Below are 14,139 nucleotides of genomic sequence, written 5' to 3'. Positions count from 1 at the left end.
CTGAAAACCCGAAGCTTAATCTTATCTATCTATCCATGGCAATGGCATCCTCCAGTTTCATCACAGCAGCTAAACCTTCATCTTCTTCTATCCCTACAAAAGCCACAACTTTAGGTATCCTTTTATTCATTTTCATCACCTTCTTCTTCTTTTATTATTTTTATTGTTTATTAATTAATTGTGTATTGAATAGGTCTACGAAGAAATTCATTCAAGGTTAATGCAATTGCAACCAAGGTAATTAGTTACATGTGATTATTGCTATTATCGAAGAAAGTTTAATGAATTTGTAATCAATTTACTAATTTAATGCTTGCCGAATATACATTGTGATTATTGAGTATATTTTTGTGTCTATAATGCTGTGATGTATTGTATTTTCATGTGTTGTTTTTGCTTTGTGTTTAAAGGTTAAGCCGCAAGCTGACCGAGTGCTAATTCGTCTGGAGGAGCTTCCTGAGGTGATTAATGTGTTGTTTGTGTGTTTATGTTTATGGATATGTTTCTTTTAGTTGTCTCTCTGCCCATTTATTCAGAATACACTGTACATTCTGCAAGTTCACTTTTGAATTCGTTAAGTGTTGTATAACTCGCTAGGCGCTAGTTGGGTGGTGTTGTAGCGACTAGCGATTTAATTGGGAATAGGGATCAGTTGGATTGGATTTTTTATGTCATTTTTCAAAATAACTACAGTTTTTCAAGTACTTCAAATATTTTGACCGATTTTGATTGGTACCGATTTCAGGGGCTGCATTCTGATTAATCGGCGCCTATTCATGATTTTTACACCTCATTTATTTGAAGGGATTAGTGTTTTATCTCTGTTTTTGATGAACTATATCATAGTATGTAGAGGTGGGCAAATAAACCGGTTAACCGAAACCGAACCGGTTTGAAACCGATTACGTAGAAACCGGTTTGGAACTGAATGAAACCGTAGGTTTGGAACCGGTTTGTAATTTTCTCCACCGAAACCGGTTCCAAACCGGTCAACCGAACCGAAACCGGTCAAAACCGGGAAAATTCCCGAACCGAAACCGATCAAAAACCGAACCGAAACCGATTGTCACTGTTCATGAAACCGGTTTCAACCCGAACCGAATCCTATCATAAACCGGTTATGACATTTATTGACCAACCCGAACTGGTTTCAACCCGAACCGGTTTTAAGTTTTAAACCGGTTTGTGCACCTCTAATAGTATGTGGTTGTGGTCATGTTACTTCTTGATTGTCTAACTTAAATTAATCTTTGTCTGAGCTACAGTTTAATTTTTACACACAAAATGTAAATTAAGGATCTTATACTTTTTGTCAACACTTACACCTGATCTACCTCTTCGTGTGCACTTCAGAAATCTGCTGGTGGAGTTTTGTTGCCCAAATCAGCTGTCAAGTTTGAACGTTATCTTATGGGAGAGGTGAGTAATAATATAATTTAAACTTCTCATACGTTCTGTTTTAAATGAGGATGCTTAGTTTATGTTTGTAATGTCAATGGTGTTTATTAGGGGTGGCAAATGTGACCCATTGGGTTGAATGAGTTGTATCACAATGTATATAATGGGTCACAATGGGTCAAACTAAAAAAAGGAAATTATTGAAACGGGTCAAAACGGGTTGAAATTTCTCAAGTTTTTTTTTATGGAACGAGAAAAATGAAGGAAACTTTTTAGTACTTTTACTTTTTGATTTATTTTTCGAGTAATGATTTTTTACTTATTTTTTTGAATTTTTTAGTGAGGGGTTTTTGAAATGGGTCTAAATGGGTTGAGCTTTCAAAAACCCACTTTGATCCATTCCAAAAACCCCTCACTAAAAAAAAAAATTCAAAAAAAATAAGTAAAAAATCATAACTCGAAAAATAAATCAAAATGTAAAAAGTAAAAGTACTAAAAAGAAAAGTACTAAAAAGTTTCCTCCGTTTTTCTCGTTCCATAAAAAAAAAGAAAAAAAAAACACTTGAGAAATTTCAACCCGTTTTGACCCGTTTCAATCATTTTTCTTTTTTAGTTTGACCTATTGTGACCCATTATATACATTGTGATACAACCCATTTAACCCAATGGGTCACATTTGCCACCCCTAGTGTTTATGTATTGAATATAATCTGTATGTTTGTCCCAGATTCTTGCTGTTGGTACCGATGTAGGAGACTTACAGGCTGGGAAAAAGGTATGTTAGTTTAGTTCTTAGTTGGCCAGTCTTGAATAAGTGAGCTTATTCAAACTTCATGTTTTTACAATATAGTAGTTTTTCTAATATAAGAAATCGTTTTGACACCGGTTTTGCTTCATCTGCAGGTTCTTTTCTCTGACATTAACGCTTATGAGGTAAATGCTAATATGCCAACATTTACATGAATAGTATGTTAAAATGTTATAAACGGTTCATAAGTACAGTTATATGAGTTGTAACAGGTGGATTTGGGAGCAGAGGGAAAGCATTGCTTCTGCAAAGCAGGAGACTTGCTAGCTGTGGTCGAGTAGACAAGTATGCTATCGTTTCATCTTCCCTACAACCCATAATTGAGTGTTATTCTTTGCTGGTGGTTAAAATACAATCAAAAGCATGGCAGATTCATGTGAGCTTATTGTTATTCAGGAACATTGATTTAGTCGTCGTTTCTGTTTGGACTAATGTAGTTGAATGAATAAAGCCGGTTTTAATACAAAAGTGGCAAATAAGACCCACCCGACTGTCTCAATTTATAGTTACAAGTCTATACGTTTCGTAGGATGATAACGATAATATTTGATATGTTAGGGAAGGGAGAGATGATGTGACTGTTGGTGTTAGGTTGCATAACCATTGTGTGTTCTAGTATTACCAAGTTGGTATAGACTGATTCAAGTCTAGCTTGATATAGTGCTATCCATCAGATCCGTCTAAAAATTAAGCTAGGTGCGTCTGAACTCCTAGTCCTGATTGTAGTTTGTCGGCTTGATCGATATAAAATATAGGGAGAATTCTCAAAATGTCCAAGGTATTGTCCAACACTTTCAATTATTCTCCAACCCCCCCCCCCCCCTCCCTCCGAAAAAAAATTTCCACACCCACACACGCAACACTTTTGTTCGTGAACTTTCTGCATATTTGATGATTCCACAACTAGAAGGTATGAACAATTAATAAAAGAATGTAGAGAATTGTTGTGAAAGATGATAAGATTAGTTGGTATTTACATATGTTAGAAGTTTTTTTTTATGATGTACCATATCTCATGGTAAGAAATTCTTTTTTTTTTTTTTAATCTTGGCATTATTGACAAGTGTGACTGAGCTCACTGGCACTGCCTTGCTCGCGCGCTACATTAGTGCCCTCGCTATTCCTTCACTGACCATAAAACTGGTGCTGACCAAACACAATGATCATGTGTGTTTGCTCCTAGTGATACAATATATGTTGTATAAGAGGGAGGTGAGATATATAAATGTAAGTTTGAATGGTTTGTTTCATGTAGGCATCTTAACCTGTGATATAGCTCTATGCTATAAAAAACATAGTATTAGCATATTCATTGAAAGTTGAGTGACCTAATTGAGACAATAAAATGATGAGTTAATTGAAACGAACTTGAAAATTGGTTACTAGATGTCAGTTATTTGCAAAGGTAAAAACCATAGTTGTAATTTAATATTTATAAACGAGTCTTATAAGTTATAAGTCATTATGAGTTCGTTTCACATAATTTTTGTTATGCCATGTGGTACCATGTTACGTGCAAAATTTTGGTAGTGAACATGATCTCCCACCATACTTGTAGATCCTTTGTTGCACCTTTTGTTCAACCTCTGCCACGTCATCGACGCAAGACGTTAACCCCCATACTGCTTATGGCATGCTCTTATTTTATTTAATTCGTTTTTGCGTGTTTATCTTTTTATACTTGTACTATGAACTATACTTTATGTAATGAAGACATAATTTTTTTAAAATAGTGAGAGAGTTTAAATGAGACCGTTTTAGCTAAATTTCCCCACGTGAACACAACTTCTAGATGAATTTGTCATAGTGAACATGATCCGTGTGAAGAGAGGGTCTTTGGTTCACATGCGAGATGATAATCATTTCGCCGTCATAAGTTACAATTCACAAACATGAGTTCGTTTTCTTGAATTCCCCTAATTTTAATTGTCACGTATCTTATTAAAATGACACATTTTATCCATTGCATATACAACCTTGTTGCAATTTGGATTTTGAGGCAAAATTTGAACATGTCATGTCAAGTTTTTAACATCTACAACAAATTATAAAATATTAATGAAAGAAAGTAAAGATAAAAGACGTTTAGAGATTGAGCTCTACGGTTACATATGTTGAGATCTAGTGCCTCTATAAAAGTACCAAACAACCCATTATCGTTGTTTGGGTCTTTCAATTTGTTTTAATGTTATTTCAGAATTCAGAATGCTTTCTGTCCTTAAATAAGTAGGGTTCCATTTCTGCCGATACAATGCATATGACAAGTACATTTGTGACTTTGTACCATAAGTTTTACGAATTCGGATGTTGAGGTGGGCGTATACGCAATTGCAACAAGAATTGGAATAACTTATACGACTTATAATTTTTCCCTTCTAGGAAGAAAGATAAATTAAGTGAGGTTGCACATTAAGATAATAATGTCACTAGTAAGGTGAGAAAGTGTATAATTCATCTTAATGTACATTGTTAGCCTGATGAATCATAGGGTCTTAGGGCTTTCCCGATTATTTATACTCGCCGTAAATACAAATATATTAACTTAAACTTTATTGACATGCGATGCATAGCTAAAGTAAGAATTGATCATTCATATTTGGAGCAAGTGGATTAGAAAAGACATCGACTTAGAACATGCATAACTTGTGACTCATCTAGTTACGAGCCTATATGCGGTTTGTTCGACTCTTATATCCAAATCTCACATGTTGAGCCCTGATTTGGATTTTCCCCAATTTTTTCCAATTTTAGTTATTACGTTTTGACTGTAAAAACGAACGAACCATGAAGTTTATAAGTTCGTGTGTTTATTTATTTAGGTATTTAATTTTAAAAATTATTGAGCCTTTTTATAATGTTGAAACAAACTTAACTATTTATATATTATAACGAATGAACCATGACAGTATTGATGTGAACAAAGTATTATCTTGGAAATATTGAGCCTTTTATAATATTGAAACACTACTTAACTATTTATATATTAAAACTTTAAAAATTATTTGTATATGTTTTTAAGATTAAATTTCTTTCATGGTTTTCTAAATATGATAAATTATTGAAAATAAAGTTGGGAATTGGTGAACGACCAAAGCACACCTATTTTTCCTTCTACTTAAACCAATTTACATCTTAAAAATCCAAGAAGCATTTGCCATTAAATAATGACTTCCCCTTCTTGCTCTCTTCTCTTCTTATTCTTTACCATCCTCTTTATTTCAATCCATGCACAAACCCTAATTCATGGCACTTGCAAAGTTTGTTCTCAACAAGATCCAACTGTGAGTTACCAATTTTGCACCACCTCTCTTGAAGCTGCCTCAGGGAGCCGTCATACCGACGTTAGAGGCCTTGGGAAGATCTCACTCCGGCTAACACACGACAATGTGACCGACACAAAGAATCACATCAAGAACTTATTGAGAAAGAAGTGTCATTCATCTATAAAGATGCGTTTAGATGATTGTTTTGAGCTTTATTCCAATGCGGTCACTGATATTAAACAAGCCATGAGAAATTACAAATCGGAGCACTATGATGATGCCAATATATTGATAAGCTCGGTTATGGATGCCGCCACCACATGTGAAAATGGGTTCAAAGAGAAGCGTGGTATTCTTTCGCCTTTAACCAAAAGAAATAATGCGACTTTTGAATTGTGTGGAATAGGCCTTTCTATCATACATATTCTCCGAATTGGTACTAAGTAAACATGAAGAAAATATATACGTACTATGCAAGATCTAGATTAAGTTATGTAAAGTTGTTCTTTTATAAAAAGGATTGTGAATCATCATTAATATTATTAACTAGCTTTTGAACCCGTGTATTACATGAGATTTGTCAATTAAGAAAAATAAAAAGATCCATTATCTGAAAGAAATGAACAAAATTATAGATAAAAAGAAGATAAAATATATAGTACAAACAATAAGAAGTCCGGAATCTCAAATTTACAAATTCGATTTTTTTATATACAGCATTTGCAAAAATTGTTTTGACCAATTACCCGTGGATAACTATGATAAATGAGATGAGGGATTGGAGAATTAGAAGATAAATTATAACTCATTTCTCAAAATTGTTTTGTCCCATGACTATGGATAGGTAGGATAAATAAGATAAGAAATTAGATAATTAGAAATGAAATTGTAACTCATTTGCCTGACCCATGACCAATGGATAGTTAGGTTGAATAAGATGATATATTAGAGAATTAGAAAGAAAATTATAACCCATTTACCAATATGATTTTGCTTCATAACCCATGAATAAGTAGGATGAATAAGAAGAGAGATTATACCAAGAATAAATGTGGGATTGCCACATCAATCTCATTATTTTCTTTTATTAATATAGTTAAATTAGATTAGATTTATTACTATATTCCAATTCATGGTTTTTGAGTTTCATTTTTCTTTATTATTTATTATAATAGTTTACTTCCAATGTTATAATTTGTTCAACTACAAATTTGGAACAAAATCCAATGCACGAGAACATATGTGTATAGTGTATTGTTGGTTGTGATTTTGGTTTTTAAAGTTTGTTTTGCCAATTATCATGTTTTGCCTAAGAAAATTTGTAAGCATGTTATCATCCACTAGTGTCGTTTATTAATGAAGGAAAATTCAATTATTTCTTAGTCTCAATATTAATTTATACTTATACTTTAGTTTATTGTAAAATAATAGTTTTTATTACTAAACTGAACTCGTACATTTTATAAGGATAAAATATAATAGTTGTAGAATGTATTTATTATTATTTATTTGAAAATTTGGAATAATACTGATAATATTTTGTCACGCTATGTGATATGATTTCACATGTGTTCAGTTGAGACTTGAGATATGGGCATTGCATATCACAATACGTAATCATCCACGTTCCCAGTTTTATTACTTAATTTGGAAACCAATAACGAACAACCCATAAGTAGGTTTAGTTTGTATCCAGAATGATTATAAAATAACTTTTGAGTAGCATCTTACAAATTACAATAACTTTTAATGGAGCTTAAAATTTTACTTATGAAAGATTATTGTAACCACCCAAAAATAGGGATATAATTTTTTTTAAAAGAACTAATCGCTAGGTACCGAGTGTGATGTTGGTCGAATAGTCAAAGTGACTCGTACTCGATGGGCTTGGCCGGAACCATCGAGATAATAAATAATGGGCTCGGCCCGATGATTATCTAGAACTCGATAGAGATAGGGATAAGCCGAATAATGAAACCATATTTTTAAAACACGGGATCGACTCAAATTATTCAAACGAAACCGAGACTTGTTTAACACAAACGAACCAAAACCCAGATAACTCCAAAAGTTATACAAGCCATCTAACAATTATTTAAAGTGCTTGTATATCATTCTTGTCGTTTAATTCTAAGGGCGTGTTCGTTTCACATAATTCGTGGGAATTCAAAGGAATTGGAATTAAAATCCCATGACATGGCGTGTTCGTTTCGTTAGAATTTGAATCTTAATTCCATTTTGGTGTGTTCGGTTCAAAGAATGGAATTGGAACCGGAATTCAATTCCTTCATATTCCTTTAAATAGAAGGATTTCAAATCCTTCCAAAATGTGGAGGAATTCAAGAATATTCATTGGAATCTTATCTCGGGGTTATTTTTTTAACGAGGACAACGAATAAAGCATTTTAGTTTATTTACTTTTTTTGTTTTTAATTTATATTTTGAGTTAGGAATTTTTTATTATTATTTTTGAATATTTTTTTAGGGGTTTTGTGATCTTAATAGAAAACCCATAAAAAATAATAAAAAAATCATAACGCAAAAAATAAATAAAAAACAAAAAATATAAATAAACTAAAATATTTTCGCCGTTATCATTGTAAAAAAATAACCTTCTTGATTTCATTCATTTGTCAAACGGACGCATTAAGAATGTATTTGGATTTCAATTCCCCTCAATTCCAATTCCTATTGGAATGTTCAGATTCCAAATCCTATGCAAATAAATTCCAATTCCATTTCATTCCGTGAAACGAATGCGCCCTAAGTGTTTCTGAATGAGTTAAGCTTGTTTAACTTACCAGAACCTAAAAAGAAAATAATCTGTTTTGAGACTTAAAAAGCTGGGCAGAGATGGTGGTAAAACCGTGGCCAAATCAAAGCCACCACAGTTGCCAAAATCACATGGAAAACGATTTAAAAACAAATCCGAACCGAGATCATATGAAATTTTAAACACCATTTGAAGCCCCTAAACTGTCAAGATCGAGTCTCAAATGATAGTATAAACACCTAGATATTTAACTTAAAAACCATCACTTTAAAAACCCGTAAAACCCAAAGAACCGATCCCAAAAACACAACCCCCATGTATGTCATCTTTTTATGTCCAGGAATGATTTTTATAATGGGGTTAGTGTAAGCAAAGAATCTGTCCAAAAGCTGTTAAGAGTTTCATACGCCGCTATAAAAACCGAATAAAAGGTGTTAACGGGCCAAGCCGAACCGATAAGTGGCCATATTAACTTTTGGGTGTTTAAAACGATTTTCAGAACTTAAACATGTTTATTTAAGTCCTTAAATCTCGAAAAAACCTGCCCCAACCGATAATATAAAACCATGTATTCCTGGTTTAAAAAAGCGTTAGGCGAGGCGAGGCGTTTTGGTCCAAAAAACCGAAGCGCAAAGCGCTAGGCGTGAGGCGAGAGCTTCACGTACGTGAGGCGCTCAGTACAAAAAATACTAAAAATTAATTAAGTTGCAAAACACTTATACATTCTTAAAAAACGAGCTGATTAAATATAAAAAATGTATTACACAAGCGTTTAATGATAAAAGAAAGTATAAATGTATAGTAAAAAGGTATAATGAAGAAAACATACCTTGAGTCATAAAAAGATGTGTAATAATTAGGAGAAGATAAGTTTGAACTAATTAAAAAAGATGGGAGTATTAATCGAGGAGCAGATAAACTTTGAATATGAAAATTAAAGAGTGATTTGAGTTGAAGATAGAATGATAAATATATATATATATATATATAATATGGCTGGTAATGTTCCCAACGTTAATATTTTAAGCAAATGGTCCCAAGCAGTTACATTTTTAATTTAATTCAGACTGCATTACATGAAGCGCAGCCTCAAGCGCCTCACGCCTCACCCGCTAATGCGTCGCCTTAGGGCGCCTCATGTATTTTATCGCCTTACGTAAAATAAGGCGTTTTCAAAAACGCCTCGAGCGCCTCAGGCGCGCCTTTTTAAACCTAGCGTGTATTATAAACCATCCGAACCGACAGGCTCGTTAACTAAGAAAAAACTCATACAACCCAGGTGATAATATGAAATCTTTTTTTGCAGCCATAAATATAATAATTTGATGATATACAATCTGACCCAAAACTATTTTTCGTAAAACATTTCTTTAAAGCCGAACTAGAGCCTGAACGGGCCAAAACCGGTCCAGTACTCGTTAAAACAGCCCCGCGTATCATTTAAAAACCCATGGAATGTTTAAACAACTTATTTTTATATATTCGAACAGGTCTTAACATGTTTCATGACCAAAAGTCAGTTTTGCTAAAATTACAACAAAAGGGTATTTTTGGAACAAACGAAAACGGGTTATTCCTCAAATATAGAAAATATAAAAATATGTTTTTAAAACAGAATCTCATTGAAACATAACACACACACACATTGAAACCAGAAAGCTGATCAAATGCTGAAATCTTTTATAAAGTTTTAGCTAGCCATTGGATGATTATATACATACTCAATTGCAAGTGCACAAGAGTCAATCTTATCAGCTTCTTTGTATGGAATCTCCAGTTTAAACTCCTCTTCAATGGCCATTATAATCTCCACATTATCTAAGCTGTCCAACCCTAAGTCCTTCTGGAAATGAACTTCAGGAGTCACCTGCACATGTTTCAATTTAAACGATTTCGCCACCAATTCATAGATGTTTTATCATAGAAATCATCATTAATATGAAACTTTACTTTATGATGTGTGCCCTTAACCATATGAGACTTATTTTCACAGAAGATGGACGGACTAACACAAGCAGGTGAGCATATAATAGAAATTTTGACAGGTTTTGTGTACAAATAGGCCTGTAAACGAACCGAACGAACACGAACAAGGGCATGCTCGTGTTCGTTCATTTAACTTTAAACGAACACGAATGCTTAATCGAACAAATATTTGTGTTCATGTTCGTGTTCGTTTATTTAAAATCTAAACAAACATATATGAACATATATGAACAAACGTAAATGAACACAAACATGAATGAAGACACATGAACAAATAAAAAACCATTAAGTAAATGACTCATCCATATGATATTTAATTATTTTCTATTAACATGTAAACGAACAGAAATAGACGGACATAAACGAACGTTCACAAACATTAATAAACGAACAAAACACGTTTTCATGTTCGTTCGTTTATTAAATACACAAACATAAACGAACGTTCACAAACATTAATAAACGAACAAAACACGTGTTCATGTTCGTTCATTTATTAAATACACGAACATAAACGAACTTACTGCCGAACAGTTCACTAAACGTTCGCTTTGTTTACATATGCCTATGTACAATCCATAGATGAGATGATTCAGAGAATAAGTGTACAATCCATTCAGAGATGATTCCTGAAAGAAGTTAACAAAATCTTGATTTCCAAGACACAATCCAGCATTGCTGAAACAATGTGATTTTGCAGGGATAGTTTGCCAGATTGACATTGTGAAGATCAACACTAAATACCAAGAATAATACAGTAGAAAACCTTCAATTTGTCACTTCTCAGAATCCAAACAAACATAGATATAAACTTCAGATCTTTAAACCAGGCATAAAATTTGAGCTTATTCGAGGCTAAACTAAGCTCATAATAAGCTATTAATTAAAGATAAACATCTCAGCTTTTTATAAGAAACTTCAATAAGCCCTAAAACTTACCCAAACACTCCCTAATTATTCAAACACAAGTTCACTCCACATTTCACAACACTCAAAAACTGAAAACGCATCTTGTGAGCAAAAATCTGCTCTTGAAACGCTATGACAACCGAAAGCGGAGAGCCTTCGGTTGGCATCGGTGCGACTAAAACCGCACCTTTTATTGTGAGGACGAAACCGGGTTCCAACTCTACTTTGAGAAATCATTTGAAGAAATGCGTGAAGGTAGCGAAAAGCAGTTCGTTTCAAGGCGAAGCATCAACCGGAAGCAATGAAGTTTGGAATTACAATGTGAATACACTTTTGGATCAATTTTCAAAGTTCGTGATTCAAGAGGGTTTGCCGTTCAGCTACTTTGACAACCCTCGTTTGACGAGAATGATTCAAGAAACTCTCCAACCGCTTTACTGTCAAGTAAGTGGTACAACCCTTAGACGTAATTGTTTAAAGTTATGGAAAATGGCAAAACATGAGTTAATATTAGCCTTTGAAAATTTACAAACCGTTGTTAGCTTAACTACCGATGTTTGGTTCGCTCCACACGGTATACCGGTATCTTACCTTTGTGAGACCGCGCATTAGGTGGACCCCAATACGTGGCAAATGATGAAACGTACGCTTACGTTTGAATTGTTTGGATACCCGCATGACGAAGAAGATTTATTCGAAATTTTAGATGATGTGATAACAACTTTTAAATTAGAAAACAAATTTTTTTCGATCGCGTTTGATAACACTTCGTACAATACAAACGTGGTTGAAAAATTAATTTTAAAATGTAAACCGGTTTGTAACGGTGTTTTTTTCCATAGTCGATGTGTTACACATACTATTAATTTGGTTGTGCAAGACGGACTTGGCATTGAATCTGTTAAAGATTTAAAAACCGCTTTTAGAAATATGTTATGTGATGTTTTAAGATATAGTAAAGATAGATATGCGGATTATAGAAAATTGTGTCGCGAAAAGAATTCCACTTACTTAGGTCCGAACTGGGACATGCCTACTAGGTGGAATTCGACTTGTGTCATGTTTGAAAGCGCTTTACGACAAAGATCAACATTAGAATTGTTTCATGATAATCTTGTGGCGTGTGGTGAGGCTATATCGTTTGGAGGAGAGGGTTGGGCAAATGTTAAAGAAATAACCGAATTGCTTGATACTTTTAAAACCGCAATGACAAAATTATCGGGGGTTTATTATCCCACAAGCTCTTTAGTACTTCAAGAACTATTTTTCATGTGTAACCAGTTACGCGATTTTGAAAATAAAAATGACATGTGTACGGAAATGATAAGACCGATGAAAGCGAAATTAAAACAATGTTTTAGTCAACTACGTTGTATTTTTACTTGTGCCGCCGCATTGAACCCGTACCTAAATGTTTCCGGTGTTGAAGTTTTAATTGATAAAATAGCATTTGATTTGGGTTTGAATGATGATGAAATGCATTTTGCAAGAAATACCAAAGAACAATTTAACCAATGTTTTCAAAACATGTTTGATAGTTATCAATCAAAATATGTTTCCGCAACACACATGGCATCAGGATCAAGTAACGGCTTAAGCGTGGATCCGATGCTTAGTTTCTATAACAAATTGAGAAACGAAATTATTAAACGGGGGTGCACTCCATATAGCGAGCTAGAGAGCTATCGTGGAACGGATTATTTATCCACTATGAGTTCCGATGAGGTTAAAGCTTTTGATATTTTGGCTTGGTGGAAAGGAAAGGAATCCCAGTTTCCGATCCTGGCTACTATGGCCCGTGATTTACTAACCGTCCAAGCTTCGACCATAGCTTTGGAATCTGCGTTTTCTGTTAATGGGAGGGCTTTATCACTTAGAAGAACACGACTCAGTCCAATGGCGGTGGAAATGTGCATTTGTTTGAAGGATCATTTGGATGCGATGGAACGGATACAAAATGTTTCAAACCTTGAAGGTGAAACACAAGTGGAGGGAAATATACACGAGGAGGAAGATGTAGACGGTGACGAAGATGAAGCCGACGAGGGAGACTTGAGTATCAATTAACATATGAATTGTATTTCTTACCCCCTAACTCTTAAACCATGATGTGTTGTGGTTTAATTGTTTATGATGCAATTTTTACCTTAAGTTTGTGTTGAATGTCTGATGCAAAATTTTGACAAATAATCAAATATTTACTCTTGCAGTAGACAACATCAACAGTCACCAAAAGTACTTTAATACAATAAAAAGCAGTGTGTTCATAAAGTTTATAAAGTCTTTGCTTTTAGCTTCATATAAACACAGAAAGTGTCCAATTTAATTCACCTTGTATTGCCTTAATTGCATTATTGCCTGATTTTAAACTCTCAAATACAGCTTTCTGCTTGCTTGTCATTTTAATATCTGGCAACTAAATACTGGATACAGTTTAAGTTGCTGTTTTATTGTAGATATAGAAATATAAATAATAAGTGCTTACTTGCTGATCAATATTAACAAGCCATGCATCAATTTGTTTCGATTAATCTTCTTGCGCACTTTCTTCTTTTTTAGTTCTAACAAGGCCCGTTCTTTCTTCTTTTCACGAAGCAAATCTTTTGCAGCTTGTTTTTCAGCTTCGATTACATAACGCAAAAGATAAACCAATTATAATCTGTACAAATTGAAAAGCTAGAACTTTATCAAGAATGTTTTTATTATCGGGCGTGGAGCACATTAACTAGAAATATCTCAGGTTGGTTAAACTCATCTCATACCCTATCCAGGGTTCACAAAAGACCGTTCTAACTGTTTGAATAACCAATTGGATCAAACCAAAAATATTTGAAAAACACGCAGAGTTGAAATAGCATATTGCAGCTCTTAACTCGACAGATAAAACTGAATACGCAACCCTCTATTACTAAGGGACAATTGCGTATATCCCCTTATAAAATTTACTCATAGCATATTACCAAAACTGCATGTATCCCCTTCTTTAATACGCTTTTGCTAAA

At 33.8% G+C, this 14,139-nt stretch overlaps 1 protein-coding gene and 1 pseudogene across 1 annotated transcript; both read left to right on the top strand.

Annotated features, from left to right (window-relative positions):
- The first annotated feature begins 309 nt into the window (after positions 1-309).
- On the top strand, positions 310-2,674 carry LOC143544321 (10 kDa chaperonin 1, chloroplastic-like). The gene is made up of 6 exons (XM_077036442.1): positions 310-315; positions 411-461; positions 1,354-1,419; positions 2,126-2,173; positions 2,302-2,331; positions 2,419-2,674. The coding sequence occupies exons 1-6, from the start codon at positions 310-312 to the stop codon at positions 2,485-2,487; spliced, it is 270 nt and encodes an 89-aa protein (XP_076892557.1). The 3' UTR covers positions 2,488-2,674.
- A 2,688-nt stretch (positions 2,675-5,362) lies between these two features.
- On the top strand, positions 5,363-5,922 carry LOC143544325 (putative invertase inhibitor pseudogene; annotated as a pseudogene).
- Positions 5,923-14,139: the final 8,217 nt, after the last annotated feature.

This window comes from Bidens hawaiensis, unplaced genomic scaffold (genome assembly GCF_021521415.1).
Source record: "Bidens hawaiensis isolate Kalapana, Puna unplaced genomic scaffold, B.hawaiensis_p1.1 tig00013528_1, whole genome shotgun sequence".
Lineage (NCBI taxonomy): Eukaryota > Viridiplantae > Streptophyta > Magnoliopsida > Asterales > Asteraceae > Bidens > Bidens hawaiensis.
This window is presented reverse-complemented; position numbering and strand designations above follow the sequence as displayed.